The 22,370-nt window shown below is 43.9% G+C and overlaps 2 protein-coding genes across 4 annotated transcripts in view; one reads left to right on the top strand and one right to left on the bottom strand.

Moving 5' to 3' along the window:
• Positions 1-1,563: 1,563 nt before the first annotated feature.
• CCDC122 (coiled-coil domain containing 122) overlaps positions 1,564-22,370 on the top strand; it is a gene marked incomplete at its 5' end in the record, with an annotated part of 30,471 nt that continues 9,664 nt past the window's right edge. The window contains one exon of one of the 2 annotated variants that reach the window (XM_083470480.1): positions 1,564-1,582. In XM_083470480.1, the coding sequence (XP_083326606.1) occupies positions 1,564-1,582 (19 nt within the window). Of the gene's footprint in view, positions 1,583-21,287; positions 21,316-22,370 lie in introns of those variants that run through there. The other variant, XM_083470476.1, reaches the window with a different exon arrangement.
• LACC1 (laccase domain containing 1) lies at positions 8,763-21,385 on the bottom strand. 2 transcript variants are annotated; one of them, XM_083470459.1, is made up of 6 exons: positions 21,237-21,385; positions 18,323-18,923; positions 16,754-16,935; positions 13,669-13,834; positions 11,294-11,519; positions 8,763-9,283 (listed from the first exon to the last, which is right to left on the bottom strand). In XM_083470459.1, the coding sequence occupies exons 2-6, from the start codon at positions 18,873-18,875 to the stop codon at positions 9,109-9,111; spliced, it is 1,302 nt and encodes a 433-aa protein (XP_083326585.1). In that variant the 5' UTR covers positions 18,876-18,923; positions 21,237-21,385; the 3' UTR covers positions 8,763-9,108. The 2 variants fall into 2 exon arrangements, with proteins under 2 accessions (XP_083326585.1, XP_083326586.1); XM_083470460.1 differs by lacking the exon at positions 21,237-21,385 and adding an exon at positions 19,484-19,590.

The following is a 22,370-nucleotide window of genomic DNA, read 5'->3' as shown; positions in this document are numbered from 1 at the left end:
AATGAAAGTATAGGCTTGCAGAACTGTGCCAGACAAGGAATCCCAGGACTGACTTTTGCAGACCAAGCCGACCAGTTTAGCAAAGAGCAAATCCGTTAACACACCTGAGCTTGCTGGACACATGACCCAAGGGGAAGTGGGGATGACCCGCAAAGGTGTGGTGGGTACACAGCCTGTGGTTTCTTTCTTTCTTTCTGATTTTATTTTCAATGCATAATTACAATATAAAATACAAAAATAAAACATAAATAAGAAAAATCAAAGAAAAATAAAGAAAAACAATATCAACGACAAAACATAACAATACATACATACATTTTGACATCCTTCCACCCTTTTTAGACTTGAAATTTTCCATTTATCTTATTTGTTGTGTTATTTTATTTACATATATTTTACTTCTGGTTTTATGCCTTTTATAGCCGTTTCTTCATTTCACTAACCCTGCAAAAGCCATTCATTTGTTGTTGTTGTTTAGTCGTTTAGTCGTGTCCGACTCTTCATGACCCCATAGACCAGAGCACGCAAGGCACTCCTGTCTTCTACTGCCTCCCGCAGTTTGGTCAAACTCATGCTGGTAGCTTCGATAACACTACCCAACCATTTCGTCCTCTGTCGTCCCCTTCTCCTTGTGCCCTCCATCTTTCCCAACATCAGGGTCTTTTCCAGGGAGTCTTCTCATGAGGTGGCCAAAGTATTGGAGCCTCAGCTTCAGGATCTGTCCTTCCAGTGAGCGCTCAGGGCTGATTTCCTTAAGAATGGATAGGTTTGATCTTCTTGCAGTCCATGGGACTCTCAAGAGTCTCCTCCAGCACCATAATTCGGCGATCAGCCTTCTTTATGGTCCAGCTCTCACTTCCATACATCACTAAGTCATTCATTACATATCGATATATTTATTCCAGAACAGTGCTTTTTCATGTACTCTTTAACACAGTCCCATTCTTTTATTAATTTTTGATCTGATTGTCCTCTCAAGACTGCCATTAACCTTGCTGACTCTCCCATTCACATGAGAGCCCATACTGGATCCTGCTTCCTCCACAGGAATGGCGTGGCTCTCATATCCATGTCCTGAGGGACAGAGAGCAAAACGTTTCTCTCTCCCCTTTCTCCAGCCCAGGCAGAATTGCAAGGGGTCAGTGCATCTGGCTGGTAAGAAGATGGTCGGAGTCTGGAGCCCAGCCAGGGCTGGCTGTGGGCAGGATCCTGGCATTGCCGGGGGTTGGACTAGAAGACCCTTGGCATCCCTTCCAACTCCACCATGCTATGATTCTATTGAGCAGCCAAAGGAAGGGGCGGGAGAGCAAGATGCCCAACAAGGGGAGACACAACCACACACCCCAACAGCCCCCTCTAGCCTGATCGATGGTGGAGGCCAAGCACATTGACCCCCCTGATTTTATTTTTCTTAATTCAGCTGCCTAACAACCCAGCAGCCTGGATTGCCAGCTGATGTCACAAAGTGCTGCTTTGCAAGCAAGCCTTATATTGCCCTGCAAGAGGGATGCCTGTCAGATGATGGTGAGACACTTGGCAAACCAAATGTTCCCATCAGCAATTATGAGAGGGAACTCTGAAGGTAAGAGGAGCTCTGAGGCCCAGAGGAGAGGAGTGGCATAGAAATAACATCATCATCATCATTATTATTAGCATCACCTGTCCCTGGCTTGCCTTGTCCACAGTTGTTGATAGCTTGGCAGGTCCTCAGCTGCGGTCCCCAGATGATATTTTCTGTTGTGAATAACTGGTTGGTAACTTCCTCTGTGTTTCCAGTGGTACCTCAGGTTAAGTACTTAATTGGTTCCAGAAGTCCCTTCTTAACCTGAAGCGTTCTTAACCTGAAGCGGACTTTCCCATTGAAAGTAATGGAAAGTGGATTGATCCGTTCCAGACAATGAAAAGCACCCCCTAAAACAGCAATTTAACACTTATTTTACTGTCTAACAAGACCATTGATCCATAAAATGAAGGCAATAATCAATGTTACTGTACTATAAAATAAATAAGACAGTATTTTAGATGAAAAAAATAACATTTTTTTCCCTTACGTGCACTGATTGGGGGGGGGGGGTATCCATTTCTGCAGTCACACAATCAACCAGTAGCTGAACTGGGTTCCACAGAGTCACAAAAATGAAGTCACAAGCCACAGTCGCAAAAGCAAAGTCACAAGTCAGTTCCATAAAATGAAGAACTAGTCACAGTCAAAAAACCGAAAAAGCCACACAAACCAAAACGCCAAAAAATAGCAAAAACAAAACGCCACCCGCGTCCCCAATAAAACAGTAAAAAATGAAAATGTGGTTTTTTCCTTACCTGCGCTGATGTTTGGATGGGGACTCAGGGTCCTCTTCCACAATCACAATCGGCTTGGCTCCCGGCATTCGCGGAGGCCTCAGAGAGCTCCGTAGGCCCTGCGGATGTCGGGGCTTGGCTCCAGGCAGCGGCGAGGCCTCCAAGAGCTCGGAAAACTTACTTCCGGGTTACAATCGTCCGTAACCCATAAAAACTTAACTTGAACCGTTTGTAACCCGAGGTACCACTGTACTTAGCTGTGTGTTTGCCTTGTACATTTATGAACAATTATTTTATATTTGGTACCTTAGAATTCTTATAACACCACGCAAAGTCTGCCTTAAAGATGAAGAACTGTCAGAAGGAGGGGCAGGAGGGACCGAGAAGAGAGAAAGAGCCTTGAAGTGTCTCGTCAACAGCCCTGGACAGCACACCAATCTGGCGCACAAATAATGATGGGCAAATCTGCCAGGTTCAATTTCTCATTTTGCCAATATGAAGTTCAGTTCACCAAAGTTCTGCATCAGTCTGCAATAATTTTTTAGTCCTTGTGAACATTTGTCAGCATTTTAGAGCAGATTTCTACCGTCACACCCATTTTTTGTATGGAATTTTGCCTAGCATACAAATTGTTACAAGCAATTGGTGCTAGTACAATGCATTTGTGTGTGTGTGTGAAATCTTCACTAATATATGCATGTTTATACGCACTTTACCTAGTAGTTGGTAATATGTTAGGTAAGTGTTTTAGTTTAGCTTTAGAATGGATTATCCTTTTTAATTTTATTTATTTATTGCTGCCTGTCACTCCCTGAGTGCCTACGAGCATTACAACAGAGCGAACTCTCTCATATTTGTGTGTGTGTTTGTGTATGGAATGCTTTACAGATCCATGATTTCATGATGCCAGGCAAATTTGATCAGAGAGCCAGTGACCTGGAGGATAGTTGTGTGAGGGTTTATTTTTGAAAAGATAGTTGGGATTTTAATGCTCTCTACATGAGAAGCCTGATGTTGGGAAAGATGGAGGGCACAAGGAGAAGGGGACGACAGAGGACGAGATGGATGGACAGTGTTCTCAAAATTACCAGCATGAGTTTGACCAAACTGCAGGAGGCAGTGGAAGACAGGAGTGCCTGGCATGCTCTGGTCCAGGGGGTCACGGAGAGTCGGACATGACTAAATGACTAAACAACAGCAACATGAGAAGCAATAAAGGAGAAATCTACTGGTGTGATTCTGATTGAGAGAGGCAAGCCAAGTTGAGAAAAGGATTCCACAGGTCCTGAAAGCATTTGGATAAGTGATGGGGAATGGGGACTGGAACCAAAGGGGCCTGCGGTTAAAACAAAAGTAAAGAGGGGCTGAAATGGCCAAACCTTCCCTGATCAGATTGGAAAACCAGAACCGTGGCTATAAAAAGCCAAGAAACAAACCTTGCCAGCAGGTAAGTCCCCACTGACAGGAGGGGGTGGGAAGGAGATTCAGCCTTGCACCATGACTTTGCATTTGCTGACATGTCTCTAATGGAGTTTCTGGAGAGACCTGTGAACTAAGTTGCAAGCTCAGAGATTTTCCAAAGATGGAGATGGTAGTTTAAGTCCCCAGCAGCAAGGTTCCAAATTATCCATTGGTCTTCTTGATATATGAACAATAACATCTTTCCACTGTCCCAAAACCTGAGATTGAAAGTGTGGATCCTATTGTTTGGACAGACTCAGGGGGTGGCTTGAATTGTTACAGTCACCCCATCAGAATTCAGTTGGAATCTGGAGTGTTGGTAAGACTGCAGGAGCCCTGCATTCCGAAGCTCTGAGTAAAGAACAGAACCGGAACCTTTTAAATTGACAGTTATAGCCTGTGGATGGCTTCAAGAAGGATCCTTGTCCTTTAATTCTCCCAACTTAGAGATGTTGAAAGCAAGTAAAAAAAGAGAAGCTATAAAGTCTCGAGGGAGAAGGCTCCACTTTACCAGAAGCAAGAGGCATTTTAGGGCATATGTTGGAGGGTATTGTGTGGTTAGGCTATATAAGGGCCGTCCCTTATATTGGTGGGGGGTAGGAATTGGGGGGACTAAAAATTACTTTACCCGGTGCAGAAATGGCTTCCAAGCAATCCATTTGAATGATCAAATAGAAGCGATCTGTAAGTGCAAACATTCCCAAAAGAATATTGAAAGGAAATTATCCCCACTTGCTGAATTTCTGCCTGCCAGAAGGATGGTAAATTTAGAAACCAGTACAAAATAGAAGGAAGGAAGGAAGGAAGGAAGGAAGGAAGGAAGGAAGGAAGGAAGGAAGAAGAGTTAAGAAGAAATTCTGCTTCCTCATGGAGCTTTGCCTCCAACATCCTAATGGGGTTTGCATAACCCCTCATCCCCCTGAGAGTTCCAATATGGGAAGTTTATGGTGCTTTAATGCCCAGGGAATGGCAGGTGGAGGTGATGATTGATTAAATTTGTATGCCACCCTTCATGCTGGCCATTTCAGCAACAGAACCCTCCAGGTCCGAAGGCCTCCTTTGCACCCTCCATTCTAGAGGTGGAAAGGAGCCCAGAGACCCCTTAGACCTCAGCAAGAGGCCGAGGGAGACAGAGCTTTGCAAGCGGAGGCTGCTGCTCCAGTAAAGGTCTGGCTGCTTCTGTGGGAGCCATTGGCAGCAGCTCCGCCCACCCCAGAAGATGATGAGCTCTATTGGCTAGCCTGGAGTGTCAATCAGCCAGCTAGGGAGGGAGGGCTCAACTTGCAAGGTGCCTAGCCAGGTAGGCTGCGCAAGACAAGTAGGTTAGGGTGAGGGGAAAAGCTTTTACATTTTATTTTTTTTGCCTTCAAGAATGTGACCAAAGGCACCCCAAAGGGAGCAGGGGACTCTGCCCCCGAAAGGGAACCAATCCATCTTTGGAAGGTGTTATGTACATTGGTACCTCGGGTTCAGTACTTAATTCGTTCCAGAGGTCCGTTCTTAACCTGAAACTGTTCTTAACCTGAAGCACCACTTTATCTAATGGGGGCCTCCCGCTGCTGCCGCTCTGCCGGAGCACGTTTTCCATTCTCATCCTGAAACAAAGTTCTTAACCCAAGGTACTATTTCTGGGTTAGAGGAGTCTGTAACCTGAAGCGTATGTAACCTGAAGCGTATGTAACCCGAGGTACCACTGTACTGAGTTGAATAGGATCCAAAATGCAGCAGTCTGATTGGTCCTAGAACAATAGGATCCAGAATGCAGCAGTCTGATTGGTCCACGAGAGCCACCCAATCCAGCTCCAGGTGGAAGGGAATCCGCAACCTGATTGACCTACAGGAGAATTCCGGAATTAGCCAATCACGTGGGGCCCATTGTGTAAATTATGTATATAAAGCAGACATTCTGAGGGAACTTCCATTCCTCCTCACCACTATGAGCTGAATAAAGAGCATGAAATCCACTCTCGACTCTGAGTATATTTCACTGGCGACGAAGGTGGGATCCCGCTGAGCAGACCGCCACACAAAGCACCGCAGCACCGCCACCTGCCGCACCGCTGCCTCACACCGTGTATCCAGGCTTCAGCTCCGGGACCCAAGGAACTCAGAATGGCAACTGACAGTAGGTTCTTGCCGTTCAACCCAGCACCAGGAGACTGGGAAGCGTACGCCTCCCGTTTCACCTTCCTCCTAGAAGCCAAAGGGGTCACCAACGAAGAAGACGCCAAGAAGAGGGCGATATTCTTCAGCGTCTGCGGAGAGGAGACGTTCAAAATCGCCCGGGCTCTCCTTGTGCCTGAAGACGTCGCTACTTACAAAACAATAATGGAATGGCTGAAGCGGCATTCCTTGGGCAGCCCGATTCCCCAGGAGGACTTCCAGGCTCCCTGGCCCTTCTGGCCTTCTTCCAGGAGAGGCTGGTTCTCTATCCTTGGCCACCTGGGCCTTGGGACCTCAGCTAGAGTCCCCCAGAATGTGGCAGAGCCTCCCTCCGTCTCTGCACAGCTTCTTCCTGGGGCGTAGACTCTCCAAGTGCCCCTCTTTTCCAGGGACTGTCCTGGATTTACAGAAACCGTCTCGGTTCCTGGTTTGACCCCAGAACACCCCACTTTTCCTTAAAGGTAAAGGTATAGGGACCCCTGACCATTAGGTCCAGTCACAGACGACTTTGGGGTTGCGGCGCTCATCTCGCTTTATTGGCCGAGGGAGCCGGCGTACAGCTTCCGGGTCATGTGGCCAGCATGACTAAGCTGCTGCTGGCGAACCAGAGCAGCTCACGGAAAGGCCGTTTACCTTCCCGCCAGAGCGGTGCCTATTTATCTACCTGCACTTTTTGGTGTGCTTTTGAACTGCTAGGTTGGCAGGAGCAGGGACTGAGCAACGGGAGCTCACTCCGTCGCGGGGATTCGAACCACCGACCTTCTGATCAGCAAGTCCTAGGCTCTGTGGTTTAACCCACAGCACCACCCATGTCCCTTCACTTTTCCTTAGGATGTCCCTATTTTCATCGGAAAAATGTTGGAAGGTATGGAGTTATGTGACCCCTGAACCACGGAGCGAAGTACCGGTAAATATACAGCCCTTACAAGATGTCTGAAGGCAGCCCTGTATAGGGAAGTTGTTTAATGTTTTATTATGTTTCTATACATGTTGAAAACATCCCACAAACCACTGCCCACCCAACAAGCATCATACATACATCACAGAAAGAGGCAGTCTTGTCTCCTGGCTTGTCTCTTGTCATGATACCTGACAATGCTTTCCTGGCCAGTCTGAGCCGTTCCCTTGAAATGGTAAAAACCTCAGTTCTTGAATCGATTGTCACAGATCTACCCCTATTTATGTGAGAGGTTTATACCTTTGGAAGGATTTGTAAGTGAAAAGAACTATTGGGAAAGGTTTTTCCTTCAACTGAGTATATATCTGGTGTCATAAAGAGGGTCAAGATGGCTTTGGGATTGCTCTGTGAACTCAAAGAAAGTGTCTTTTTTCAGGAAAGAGTTTATAATTTTTGAATGGTGAAGGATTGGTTTTTCTCTAGGGTGCGTGTCTGCTATGTGTGCACCTTAAGATTTGTGTAACACTCATGGCAACTTCTGTTGCCCAGCGCCTGCAAGCCCCCTACTGTGACATCACAGAATGCTTGCAGTGTTGTTGTTTTTCAAAACCCACCAGCGTCTGCTCAGCAGGAGCAGAACTGAGCAGCTTCTGCAAGTGAAGTGAAGGGCTATTTCTCAGAAGGGGAAAACCTGGAAGAGACTAGGGTTCAAATACCTCCTTATTAAGCTGTGAAGCTAACTGGGTGACCTGGGGCCAGGTTGTGGGGATTAAACGAGAAGGCGAGAACTATGTATGTCATCTTGAGCTCTTTGGAGAAAAAGATGGGCTATCAATTCAGACGCCCTCAGAAGGTGGTGGACTCTCCTTCTTTGGAGGTTTGTTATATACAGAGGTTTCTGCTGTAAACTGCCTCCTGTGATGTATGTATGATGATTTTGAGGTGATCTTTGGCTAAGGGGCTGGGCAATGTCAAAAGTCTTTCAAGGTTCCTGTACACTTTGGTTCAGGGTCTCTCGCGCCTTGGAAGGAGGGGAGGGAACTCTGTTGCAGCAGAAAAATAAAGATCTGCCTTGCTTTCCACTGGATCCTGCCTCCATCCAGTCTTCTCTGACTGATCATGGTCTTAAGGGAATCAGAGTCCCATGGGGAGTTGGGGAGCAAAAGCCAAACCCCAATTTTTACATCATACTGAAGTCAGAAGGCTGACTAATATGCCCACAAGGTTTCGGTGGCAATAATAGTAGTTTTTTGTTGTTGTTTTTGTAATAGGAAAAGAATAAAACTGTGTACCACACAACTAGGTTGTTGTATTGCTTGCTGGCTGGTGGTTGCTTAAGCAGCTGGAAACGATAAATGATAATAATGTCAGAAAAAACATAATTGTGGACCTGACTGCTTATGATAATAAAGTACTGGGCTATGTGCAGTGTATTCACAACAAACACAACACGGTGCCAACACAGACACACAAAGAATACTGAACGCAGCTGTAAAAAAACAACTCACAAACTTTACCTAAACACTAAAAGCCAAAATAATTTTCTGTATCATTTAGGCTAATAATAATAATAATAATAATAATAATAATAATAATAAATTATTATTTATACGCCGCCCATCTGGCTGGGCCTCCCCAGCCACTCTGGACGGCTTCCAAAAGAATATTAAAATACTGTGATACATCAAACATTAAAAGCATCCCTAAACAGGGCTGCCTTCAGGTGTCTTCTAAAAGTCTGGTAGTTGTTATTCTCTTTGACATCTGGTAGTAGGGCGTTCCACAGGGCGGGTGCCACTACCGAGAAGGCCCTCTGCCTGGTTCCCTGTAACTTGGCTTCTCGCAGTGAGGGAACCGCCAGAAGGCCCTCGGCGCTGGACCTCAGCGTCCGGGTAGAACGATGGGGGTGGAGACGCTCCTTCAGGTATACTGGACCGAGACCATTTATTTATTTAAATATATTTAACAGCATTTATAAACTTTTTACTTTTTTTTAATCTCCAAGTAGTGCGCAACATAGAAATAAGTTCATTAAAGCAAAAATACAATAATATAAACACTTACATATCCCTGATATTTGCAGTGTTTTGTACTAGTAGTGTAAGGTTAAGCACACTTAGATGGAATTAAGTCCGATCAAAATAAATAGGACTCCTTTTCTAAGTAACTATATTATATAGACAGCTTGGAACTATAGCTGACCACAGGAAGAACTCAGTATCAGTAAATATAATCCATTTGCCCCAACAGTTTCTACCAGATTATTGCATAAATATGAAGATAAACCCTCAGTCTCTAATTGATATGAAGCCAATCTGTGTTCCAAAGTTCTCACCATCACGGACATGAGAATAGAATTTATCAGGGGAACATGATGTACAGACAGTTACATTTTGGTTCTGGTCTGTTACCGAGTCATCCTGGATGTTCTGAGGCAGAACCCCTCCAGTCTCCAGAAGAATACTAATAAAGAAAGAAAAGGGATGATGGATTATTAAATGGACAGTTATTAGAGGGTAGTTATTATATATACACAAGATATTACTTCCAATATTTTAGGGTTAAAATCTTTTCATATGGCACTAAGCCCCAAGACCTTCTTCCGCCTATAGTGTGTTTAAAATTGGGAAGTTCTGATTTACAGTGGTGCCTCGCAAGACGAAAAGAATCCGTTCTGTGATTCTCTTCATTTAGCGGTTTTTTCATCTTGCGAAGCAAGCCCATTGACGGATTAGCGGATTATCGGCTTATTGGATCAGCTGATAAGCGGCTTAGCGGCTTAGAAAAAGGGGGGGAGGGGAAAAAAACCGCAGGAACTCGCAAGACATTTTCATCTTGCAAAGCAAGCCCATAGGAGATTCGTTTTGCGAAGCACCTCCAAAACGGAAAACTCTTTCGTCTAGCGAGTTTTCCGTCTTGCGGGGCACCACTGTATAACTGGGGATCATAAGATAACATGTAACCTTAAATAGGTAATATGGGAGAGTATACAGTGGTGGCCTCCGGCTTCTTCCTAAAACACCCCCAAATGTGGCAAAGGGGTGCAATGCTCCTCACTGCCAGAGAGGCTGAGATTAAATGCTGACCACCAATCATGGCTCAGCCAGGAGAGCCTGACTCTTAACCTCAGGGTCGTGGGTTGAAGCCCCACTTTGGCTGACGTTTTCCAGCATTGCAGGGGCCTGGATTGTCCTTGTGGTCCCTCCGAGCTCTACATTCCTATGATGCTAAAGGAAGAGTGAAGAGCCTAAGCTCTGCCACAAGCTCCATAGCAGCAGCAGCCCCCCTTCTGCTCTGCTTTCGCTGGGACTCCTAAGTGGTGGACATACTATCAAAGGCTCATTGGCATGGATAGCCAAGGCCATCGCTACCATCAACGCTCTTTGGAAAACAGGACAGTGGATGGGAAAGGCCTCCTTAGAGGACCGTACAATAAACTGGGTGCAGATAGTACAGATAGTCAGAATTGGCCCTTGGATGCACATCTGATTAAACCTGTGGGGCCTGATTCAGCCAAGTGAAAGGAAAGCGGAAGGCTGCTTCTGTGGGGAAAGGGATGGGCAGGGAGACAAAGAGCCCCACCCTCTTCTTCTGCAAGGGGAATAACTAATAATATAGGAGCAAAACACACAGAGTGAATTTTTCACAGCCCCACAGTTGTTATTACTATTCTTTATTGAGTTTATATACTGCCTTATACCCAGATGTCACAGGGAAAAAATCACAACATATATAATCAGAATAAAAACAACAACCCAAAAACACCCCCCTCCCTGAAAAGAGCCACATTTTAAAACAGTATAGGATGTCAAACACATCAACCAAAGGCCTGGTTAAAAAGGAATATTTTCGCCAGGTGCCTAAAGGTGTGTAAGGGACGCGGGTGGTGCTGTGGGTTAAACCACAGAGCCTTGGGCTTGCCGATCAGAAGGTCGCGGTTCGAATCCCCACGACGGGGTGAGCTCCCGTTGCTCGGTCCCTGCTCCTGCCAACCTAGCAGTTTGAAAGCACGTCAAAGTGCAAGCAGATAAATAGGTACCACTCCGGCAGGAAGGTAAACGGCGTTTCTGTGCGCTGCTCTGGTTCGCCAGAAGCGGCTTAGTCATGCTGGCCACATGACCCGGAAGCTGTACGCCAGCTCCCTCGGCCAATAAAGCGTGATGAGCACCGCAACCCCAGAGTCGGCCACGACTGGACCTAATGGTCAGGGGTCCCTTTACCTTTTTTAAAAGGTGTGTAATGAAGGCGCCAGGCAAACTTCCCTGGGGAGAGCATTCCAGAGACAGGGAGCCACTGCAGAGAAGACTCCATTCTCATGTTGCCACCCTCCGCATTTCTCAAGGAGGTACACAAAGGAGTGAGATGATTTCAGGGTCTGGGTAGGTTCATATGGAAAGAGGCGGTCCTTGAGGTATTGTGATGTGCTAAACACCAAGAACTCTCCCAATTAAGAATAAGCAGAACCAAGCTCACCGTGTTGCTCTTCTGATGTCAACGTACGGGGTTGACGATTCATAAAGTCTTACGCACTTGGGATCAATCCTAAGAAAACTTTTTGCCGATTCCCGAGGCAGTTTAAAGCAACAGGGCCCAACCGACGGCCCCAGGACCACAAGGATATCCTTCACGTCGCAACCGTATTCAGTTACCATTGCGTTAACGACAGCCATCGATACTCCTAACAACGTGCCTTGCCAACCTTAGAAGCAAGGAAAGAAAAGGAAATCTCGCAGCTTTTAAAATTGAAAAGCAAAAGAAAACCCAACCTACAAAAGTTGCATTCAATCTACAGTGGTGCCCCGCAAGACGAATGCCTCGCAAGACAAATAACTCGCTAGACGAAAGGGTTTTGCGTTTTTTGAGCTGCTTCGCAAGACGAAGTTCCCTATGGGCTTGCTTCGCAAGACGAAAAACGAAAACGTCTTGCAAGTTTGTTTCCTTTTTCTTAACACCGTTAATACAGTTGCAACTTGACTTCGAGGAGCAACTCATAGAACGCGGTGTGGTAGCCTTTTTTGAGGTTTTTGAAGACTTTGGTGATTTTTGAAGCTTTTCCAAAACTTCTTTTGCAGGCATTTGGTAAGTTAAAATTTTAAAACTTTTTTGGGGGGTTTTGGATTTTGGGTTGGGGTGTTTGGAATTCAAGGACTTGGTGTTGGGGAGGGGTTTGCAAGAATCTGGAAGCTTGTGTGGTTTTTTCTGCTTTTTTATGATTTTCTGTGACCATTGGGCCACTCTGCTGTTTTTTAAAAATATTACTGGATTTGAATTTCTGTGTGGTGGGTGGCTGGGGGAACAGTTGAGGAGGGGGTTCTGCAGCAAGAAGCAAAGAGTGGAAGAGGAACCTTCTTCGAGTTGTCCCCCAGAGTCTTAGAAAATGTACTGTACACTTTGTTGATTTTTAAATGTTTTTCTGTCATGTTTAGAAACTTAATTTATTGTTCCTTCAATTTTTGAAATGCTCTTTACAGTATGTGTGACTTTAAAGAGCACTTAATAAACTCTTGTTGTACCAAATTTGGCTTTGTTTGGACTTTTTTTGACCATAGGAACGCATTAATTGAATTTCAATGCATTCCTATGGGATTTCGTGCTTCGCAAGACGAAAAATTCGCTAGACGAAAAAACTCACGGAACGAATTAATTTCGTCTTGCGAGGCACCACTGTATGTGCACTTTTAAATAGGTGTAAGCATGCAAAATAGGGCATGGAAATATGGGGTGATGTGTCAAAGTAGGCATGATGGAAGCAACTGTATTTGTTCTTTAAGTGTGTCTGCCACATTTACATGTGAGGAAGCCAGAAACTAGCAGCGATCAACAGAATAGAAAGCTAGCCACTATGGTCTGCATTGCTGACAAACATCTGAAGAAGCAGGTAAGTTTTGGCACTTTTAAGTCAGTGGTTTTTATTCACACAGTGTTCCCAGTTGCGCCTCAGCTGTGTCATATCTACATGAAACTGCCAAGAATAGACCCACATCCCATGTCATTCTGGCCTCCTTTGGGAGAAATGGCGCAATATGAAGGCAGCCCTGTTTAGGGAAGCTTTTAATGTTTGATGTATCACAGTATTTTAATATTCTTTTGGAAGCCGCCCAGAGTGGCTGGGGAAACCCAGCCAGATGGGCGGGGTATAAATAATAAATTATTATTATTATTATTATTATTATTATTATTATTATTATTATTATTATTATTATTATTATATAAATTCAACCAATAAAATAACTATATTTTGATTCTTCAGTTGAACTGGTTAAAGATATGACACAATCCAACGGAAAACATTTTTTAATTCCCAGAAAAGTCAAAGGGTCTTATCTTTGGCTGCATCAGTCCATTAGAAAATAGCATTACAGTGGACGCTCGGGTTGTGAACATGATCTGTGCGGGAAGCATGTCCGCAACCTGCAGCACCTGCACCCCGCAGCGCTGTGTCTGTGCGGGTTGCGATTTGGCGCTTCTACACATGCGCAAAGCACAATTTAGCACTCCTGCGCATGCGCCAAAATCCGGAAGTAACCAATTCCAGTACTTCCGGGTTTGGCGCGGTGTGCAACCCGAAATCGCACAACCCGAAGCATCTGTAACCCGAGGTATGTCTGTATAAACGTTATGCTATAAATAGAGATTCAGGATTAAACAGTGAACTGAAAACAAAAAGGTACCGACTCAAGGATAGCCATACCTGTATTTATATGGAATGAAGGATGGGGTGGGCATTGACGGGAAAATTCAGAGCAAGAAAGCACACCCAGGGTAGAAACAGAGAAATGCATAAAAGGAATGACGGTTGTCTAGTGGGTTTCTTGACCTTTGCAAAGCAAAAAAAGGAGTCGTGTTACCTGAATGAGCAGCACCACATGCTTTCTTGACAGGATCAGCGAAAAGCACAGGGATGCAGTCTGCTCCAGGGGCAGCGAGTGTAACACCTTTCTGGTTAGTTACTATCCCATCGTAGTTATCCGGCTCGGCCTTTCCCATGACCCAAACATCACTGGCATGGTTGACCTGTTAACACCAAGAGAAGGCAAGGCAATCTGAAAAACTGAAGTTAGGAGTGCTCTTTGGCTCCTGTATTTCCCGAGGCAACACTTCTGCCTAGCAATATTGAGCAAGTCAAAGTGACACAATTGACTTCCGAAGCCTCGAATGGTCTGCAGCCAGGATATTTCAAGGACTGCTTACTGCCTATTTGGAAATCCTTCTGTGTTGAACCACCACCATCTCAGGTATGGTGGGGGTTCATAAGGGGGGAAAGTGGTGTCAATTTTTTGAAATTCCTTCCCTGAGGAGATTTGCTTAGCTTCTCCGCTTTCGATTTTAACCAATAAATTAACCCTTTCAGGGGCAGGCAGCCATTTATTTTCTAAACCCATTTAGTTCTGCTCAGTGGCATCCAAGGCAGAAGGGCGTTTCGAGACAGGATGATGAGTTCTCAGATCTTTTAAAGGCTTTGTCAAAGATGAGGCAGAAGGAGAAATCCTCACCAGGCAAGAAGCAGTCTGGGGCATTATCGTTTTTCCCCGTTTCATGAGAAGTCTAAAGAACCGTTCCGCTTTATCAGTGTTATGGCCATGATTACATTTGGCTTATTTTGTGTCAATTGCGTCAAATACCTGGGATAGCTCAGCTGGAAGAGCATGAGACTCCTAATCTCAGGGTCATGGGTTCGAGCCCAATGTTGGGCAAAAGATTCCTGCAATGCAGGGGGTTGGACTAGATGACCCCCAGTGTCCCTTCCAACTCTGCAATTATTTGATTCTAATACAAGTGCTGTGAATGGCCTGCATCTGAGGGGCTGCGATGACTCACTAACTTGCATCCTGCAGGGATAAATGCCTCACCCTGGAGAGAGACTGCTTTGCATCACTCATTTAAGGGTTGGACAACCAGGAGCAGGAAGAAAGTAAAGAAAAATCTGTCCCAGGATCTGTTTCCTTCTTACTGCTCTGCATGGGCACCAGGGCACACTAGCAATCAGCAACAGGAGGGCATCTTCTGCACATATTTTTTCCAAATACATTCTGACGAGTTTCCCTCCCCCCCCCCAAAAAAATGACCCCTGAATTTTTGAATTTTACTGATGTTGATGCTGCATTGTATTCTATGCTGTTTTATGCTGTTTTAAAGTGGCATTTTAATCAGTGTTTTATATTTGCTGTTAGCCGCCCTGAACCTGGTTTTTAAACCGGGAAGGGCGGGGTATAAATAAATAAATTATTATTATTATTATTATTATTATTATTATTATTATTATTATTATTATCAACTATTGGTGGTTAGTTCTGTCCCACTGAAGCCAGGTTGTACCTTTTCCTATTATTGTGACTCACAATTGCTACCTTCACATACTAAAAGCATTTCTATTACCAAATGGGCAATCCTATAGCAAGATCCACTGGGATGAGAAGGTTAGGGTCCATTGGATTGCTAGCTGAGCCAGGAGGTTCCTGGAGCAGCCAGACTACACAGGCTGAACTCCCTTATCCTCGGCTCAGTGGGAGACAATCTGGAGCAGGCATAGGCAAACTCGGCCGTCCTGATGTTTTGGGACTACAACTCCCATCATCCCTAGCTAACAGGAACAGTGGTCAGGGATGATGGGAGTTGTAGTCTCAAAAACATCTGGAGGGCCAAGTTTGCCTATGCCTGGAGTATCTTCCTCAGCCTGGCTTAGTCAGAACAGAGACAGCTGCGCTGAGCTTGACTGGTCTTAAACTGGCATAAGCCCTGAAACAGGGTGGCATTTAGGCTGAATCCTAGGACTCTTCACATGACTCAACAACTCAGTGAAACTCAAACACAATAATATAATTTCTTGGCTGCTTTTAATTCACATGAATCACAAAGCAGCTTACAAACAATAAATAACAGTGACATACTAGAACATCACAAATGCAACTTGAAGCAGACAACATAAATCTTGTGCACAGGATTAGTCTCCATGTGGATGAGCCTCAGTGCTGGGAGAACGGCTGAGTTTTGTTTCACTTTCAAAGCATCTCTGCTTCTCACTACATTCCAAGCAGAGATCTTTGTTCAAAAACAAGCTCTTAGTTGGTTTTGTAATGAATCGGCTTATAACCGTGACTCATGAAGCTGGTTCCTTCGCTGAGAATATATGTGCTAACAGTGGGGATAAAAGACAAGGTAGGACCACAATCAGCAACTGGAATACCTGAAGATCTATTTTCAACAACAACAACAACAACAACATGGAGTAGAAGTGAAAACCAGGCCTGAAGTCATTTCCTCTGATCTGAAAACCCAGGTCCTTAGTTCCAGATAGTGGGAGTAGGTGGGCTCATTACTGGGGGGTTTTCTGTATAGAATTTGTTAAAAATACATTTCATTGCCAATGTGTTTAGCACTGCAACATGTAAACAGATTTGAAGGCTCAGCCCTAGCAAGTATTATCCTGACAAATATTTGGGAGTATTGCAGGGTCTTTTGGTCCGAGTACAAGCAGTGAATGATGAATCAATACTTTTGACTACCGATCCTGCTGATGGCTTAACTTCACGGCCATTTGTTTATTTAAAATACTTCTCATCTTTCCACAACTGCTCAAGATCATTCATAGCATCTATTTAAGACAATTTAAGACAAAACCTAAGACTGAAAGCTTTAGAAAAAAAAACTTTAAGAGAACATATCTGAATTCAAAGCAGCAACGGCCTCTGTCAGGTCCAGGAGGAACACTGATGACCTCTTGGACAATACTTGTTGACAAAGCAAGGCCAATTTCTGGAAAAGGATTAAATCAGATGTTTGAGGCTCTTGGTGGAGATCTTAAAAAGCCATGTCATGGGTTGTTGTGACCCTGAATGGACTCCTGTGCCTTTAAGAAAAGCATAAACGGAAGAAGTCACAATGAGAATTTCCCCCTTAAAAGTCCTCCCCCAGTTTCAGTTTTCTTTGCCTTACCTTTACCCTGTGATATGCATCAGGGTTGAATCCAGCAGCAGCAGCTAGCCTGCGAAGGTTTTCCTTAACCACAATGGGTGGGTCACGTCGTTTGGAACTACTGAAGAGATTGAAAGAGCTCAACGTCGGTATATAGGAGATGCCGCCCGTTCTTGTAGTGAATCCATGGAGGAAGATAGGATCTAGCGAAAAGAACAATGGGGGGGGGGAATCATGGTTATACAGGCCTAATAGCACCCAAAATATGCTTCAGGGGAGCAAGAATTTGACTTAAAGCTGGGATGGGGGAGATAGGTTGGCGTAACTCTGGATGAGCTGAGGAGGAGGGAATTAAGCAAGCACTGGGAACCTCCTGAGATTCACTGAACCCAAACCTGCAGCAGATCCATAGCTGTCAACTTACAGATTTGAGAATAAGGGACCAGCAGCCTCGAAAATAAGGGATCAGCAGCCAAAATAAGGGATTTTCCGAACACAGGTATGTTCAACTTCTGAGCCCCTCCGAGCCAAAGGCAGAAAGCCCAGCCAGCAGCCAAACGAAGCCTCAAGCGGTGGTTCCCACAGCGCAGCAACCCGGCAAAGGGGATGCAGCAAGGAAAACCACCGTCACCTCTCCGCTGGGAAGCGCTGAGCAAAGGCGAGTCCCCAGGCAACGCGGCTGATTTGATCGGCACAAGGCATGCAAGCTCCACTCCCCCCAGTTGTTCTTAGACTCCTTATTGGGTGAGCAACGCAGCCAAGCAACACAGTTGGAGCCTCCCTCCTCCCTGGCCGGCAGGGAGGGAGGGAGAGGAGCTGCTTCCTTTGAAACCCGGGAAATTTAAGGGACATCATCAATAAGGGACAGCAGCAGGACACGGTGCTGGGATAAGGGACTTTCCCGCCAAGTAAGGGACAGTTGACAGCTATGCTGCAGCACATCTCAGTCTCCAAATCTCTTCCCATCTCTCTAATACACAATCTGGTTTAAAACCAGTTACAGATAACTTCAACCTGCCAGTAAAAATTCCAGCAAAAAATCCCTCCAGCTCAAAATTCACACATTACTCTCCATTATTTTGTCCAGAAATATTTTACTCTATTGAAGTCTAAAGAAAATGCAAGATTTTGAATCAGGCTTCTTCTCATGACCTTTGCCACCCACTTTTTATACTTAGAACTTAGTGCCACCTGTTACATTTTATCTCTATCCATAGCAGCTTTTGCCCAAACACAGAAAATTATGCAAAAATCCTAACTATTGCTAAGAATAGTAGGCAAAATGTACGATTACTGGGGCAATCTGACTTTTCTTGCTGCAGAAAGTCCTGGTGGTTGAGGACAGATTGAAGTGCACGTACAGTCATGAACATGAAAAAAAGCTGTTTTTCTAATGAAATGTGCATTTAAGAACCAAACGGTTATTTTTTTATTGAATGCTTCAACTCAGTAGACATGCTTGCTTTTTTTGGTGGAGCCTGACATTCAGAAGTCTGCCCCCCCCCCCAGCACAGAAGAAAAAAGGACATTTGAAAAAAAAGCAAAGGACTGCAGTACTAATAATAGGATTCTTGCACATATTTTTGTTACCTGGGATCAATGAAGATTTGAGAATGGTAAGTTCCCCTTTCAGACTAGGAAGGCTCTTCAAAAATATTGTTATCTCAGTATGGATCTTTTCTCTGTCTTGGTCTGTAAGTGGCATTAATTCCCCTTGCAGTTCTGCAGATTTTCTGAGGTTGTTTTCTTCACAGTTCATCTGAAAATCTTTAAACTCAAACTGGTAAACACTAGTAAAAAGTTGATTCACATACTCTCTCATTAACGGTTTTCTTTGCGCCGGTGCGATTACTTTAACAGTGTCGATGTCTTTTTCATCGAGTTTTTGTTTAATGGTGTATAAGACAGCAACTGTATTTTTGGCACACACAACCTCAAGTTTCCCTGGACCATGAAAGCCTCGTATTGCTGTATGAAATACATCTCCACAATTGCCTTCCCTTCCAAAGGTTTGGCAACACATAAGGTAAACAGGGTAGTTCTCCCCCAGAGTTTCTAATGTTCTGATCACTGATGCCTGGGTCCAGTTATTCCACGACCTGGGTCCAAAGATGCACAAATCAATCAAGACTGCCTTCGCCATATTCTATGGACAACACCTGATGATGGCAAACGTGGGGTGATTGGCTGGCTGGTGGAGGGAAAAGAGTAAGAGAGAGAGAATGCATTATCAAAGAGCATTATCCTTTATTCTGGCAGATCAAGCAGATAAAATGAACAATCCAGAAAGGGATTCACAATCCGATGACACAGAAAACAGCAGCAGCCTATCACGGAGTGCAGAGCAAAGTTTTATCATATTTCGAGGCCCACCAAGGACTTAAGAAGGGAAACGTCTGAATCAAGTTTCAGCTCCTTCAACTACACTGAAGGACTCTCTTACGAAGCTTAATAAAAGGAACAGATATTGTTTCTTAATGCAGAGGTTTGTGATGAAATCTTTTTGTTTAGGCAACTTTATCCAGACATGCGGATGTTGAAGCATTTCCATCTATTTTTAGTTTATGGCAGATTTTGTCTTTAAAATGTTTTTAATTACTAGGTTTTAACTGGTTTTATTGGTAATTTTAAAATTTCCTGTAAACCACTGAGAGGTTTTGTTACAATCAACCAGTACATTATTTATTTATTTTTTGTAAATAAAGAATAAATTGAAAAACTCAAAGGCTAAATAGTATGCCTGCTGCTTACCGGGGAGTAAATCCCATTAATTTCAGCGGGGCTTACTTGCAGGGATACAGGATGTGATCAAGCTGTGTGCATATTTGCTAGGATAAGACCCTTTTCTACTGTGGAAAGGAATAGAAAAATTCAAAAAGCTAAAGCAGACCTAACTTGAATGGAATCAAATTTTTAAGAAATTATGTTTAGGATCCGAACATGAAGTCTACTAGGGCTGCCATCGTATGTGTATTATAATATCCTGCTCCCACCGGAAACAACGGTGGGGGGGGGGAGCATAGATAGGATGCATAGTTGCAGACAAGACCTGCCAAAAAAAACACCAAAGAATCTTGCTGGCTAAAAATTGGAAAACACACGAAGTGCCAACAGTGGAGGAATGGCAGATGAAGATGATGGACTTTCGGGAGCTAGCCAACCTGACCGGAAGAGTCCGTGACCAGAAGGAGGAGGAGTACCAGGAGGAATGGAAGAAATTTTAAGACTATTTAGCTAAATATGCTAAGATAATCTAAATAGAAATACTTGCAAGTACCAGATAGGCCTAGGATTTAAATATGTGATGCTATAGAATAATATGTCTAAAGTAAAAATGAAAAGAAAGATGTTAATTGACTAAGTAAATTATATGTGAAAATAGTTTTGGGAAACTGTTACAATGATATACATTGAAACTCAGCTTGGGGGAGTCGAAGTCATGTAAAGAAAAGTGGAATTATTACACTTCAGATTTATGTTTGTTTATAAATATGGAATAATAATAAATATGGAAAATCAATTTTAAAAATTGGGGGGGGGGAATCTATTTATGTATGCTACAACAGCAACAAGAGTCTTCTTAGTGCAAAGATGGAAGAATGAGGAAATCCCAACGAAAGAACAGTGGCAAGAAAAACTGATGAGCTATGCGGAATTGGCTAAGTTGACATACAAACTGCGTAATAAGGACAACCGTGACTTCAAGGAAGGATGGGACCTTTTTACAAATTATCTAAAAAGACAACAAAACGATCTGGACTCCTTGGCAGGTTTTGAATAAACATCCACAAAGTTATCAGTTGAATATATGATAGATAAGGCAATGATACGTACAATTTTATAATATGCAGAGGATAATATATGCTATGCGGAATTGGCTAAGTTGACATACAAACTGCGTAATAAGGACAACCGTGACTTCAAGGAAGGATGGGACCTTTTTACAAATTATCTAAAAAGACAACAAAACGATCTGGACTCCTTGGCAGGTTTTGAATAAACATCCACAAAGTTATCAGTTGAATATATGATAGATAAGGCAATGATACGTACAATTTTATAATATGCAGAGGATAATATATGCAAATAAATCAGGGAGGGGAGTTGAGAGAAGTCCTGGGGGGGAGGGAGAAAAAAGTGGGGGGATGTAAATGGTTAGGTCAGTGGCGTAGCGTGGGTTGTCAGCACCCGGGGCAAGGCAAGTAATTTGCGCCCCCTAACCCGTGGATTTGCGCCCCCTAACCCCCAAATGTTGCGCCCGGTGCGGCCCCCCCCTGCACCCCCCACGCTACGCCACTGGGTTAGGTTGATCGATAATCTGTTTGTTAAAATCGTTCAATAAAAATATATTAAAAAAAGAACAAGATAGGATGCATGGCTGCAATCTTAAACACAACTAGGATCTCAGTATCAATGACATGTTCAAGGAGACTTAGAACTGAAAAGAGTATATAAATAAAGCCATTAAACGCCCCCCCCATAGGAAACTGATGCATTTACTTACTGATCGGGAGAAAACAGTTTGCACTTCCCAGAAATATCCGCGCTGCGCTGCAAGCTGCGTCCCCTTCGCTTCGTATAACGTGAGAATGCAAAAGCCACTTCCTGAAAATGCCAGACTGCAAAGGCCCGGGGGAATTCCAAAGTTTGCGCAGGGAGGCGCTAACCCAATTAATTTCCGCGAAGCGGCTGGACCAGAAGAGCAGGACTTCGCTTCCCCAAAGGGCGGCGAGCAGAGCGGGCCAGGATCCCCGCTTCTCCCCCGAGAGGAAGGCAGAGCTGCAGCCCGCAGCCCGCCGGGAAGAGCGCTGCAAAAAGGAGGGAGCCTCGGGGATCTTCTGCAATTCGGGCAAAACACACACAGGAAAAAAAAAACACCCGGGAAAAACCCACCCTTTTCGTTTTGGAAGCCTGGAACAACTGCTCTGCAAATGCTGGCGCCCCCGGGCGCTCAGCTGGAGAAGGAGGGCCGGCCCCTCTCCTTCCCAGTGGGGCTGCGCCAATAACAACAACAACAACAACAACAACATAATATTTTTAAATGATATTTATTAAATTTTACAAACAATAAAAAGTTACAAAATTAAAAAATAGGAAATAGAAAGAGTAACAATAATAATAATAAAAAGAAATAGAAAAATACAAAGACAAAATACATAAAAAATAAAGAAAAAGTTAAAAAGAAATCAATATTTGCATGTCTTATATTTCATTAACTTGTTTCCTGACCTCCTCACACACCCCTTTTTTGTATTCCAGTTCACATGGTTAATTCAGCAAATCCTTACCCTCTATCATTTATCTTCACTTAATATCTTAACCTATTATAACTATATATTTCCAATCATTGTCAATCCGTATTTACATATTCTTGTTAATCTTTTTACCAATGCCGCTTGTTTTCAATCCAACATCCCTTTAGCATTCATTAATTTTACAGTATTTCGCAACTAGTCTTTAAATATTATTATTATTTATATTATTATTAATATAATAATAATATACCCCCCCATCTGGCTGGGCTTGCGGAAATTAATTCAATAGGGCTTGTTCGTTTGTTGTTCCAGTGCCGAGTTTTACGTACAAGCTAAACAAACTATAGCTTAGGGCCCCACTCTCTTGGGGGGGGGGGCAAAAA

The sequence above is a fragment of the Podarcis liolepis genome (assembly GCF_965112155.1).
Source record: "Podarcis liolepis genome assembly, chromosome: 13".
NCBI classification, from domain to species: Eukaryota; Metazoa; Chordata; class Lepidosauria; order Squamata; family Lacertidae; genus Podarcis; species Podarcis liolepis.
This window is presented reverse-complemented; position numbering and strand designations above follow the sequence as displayed.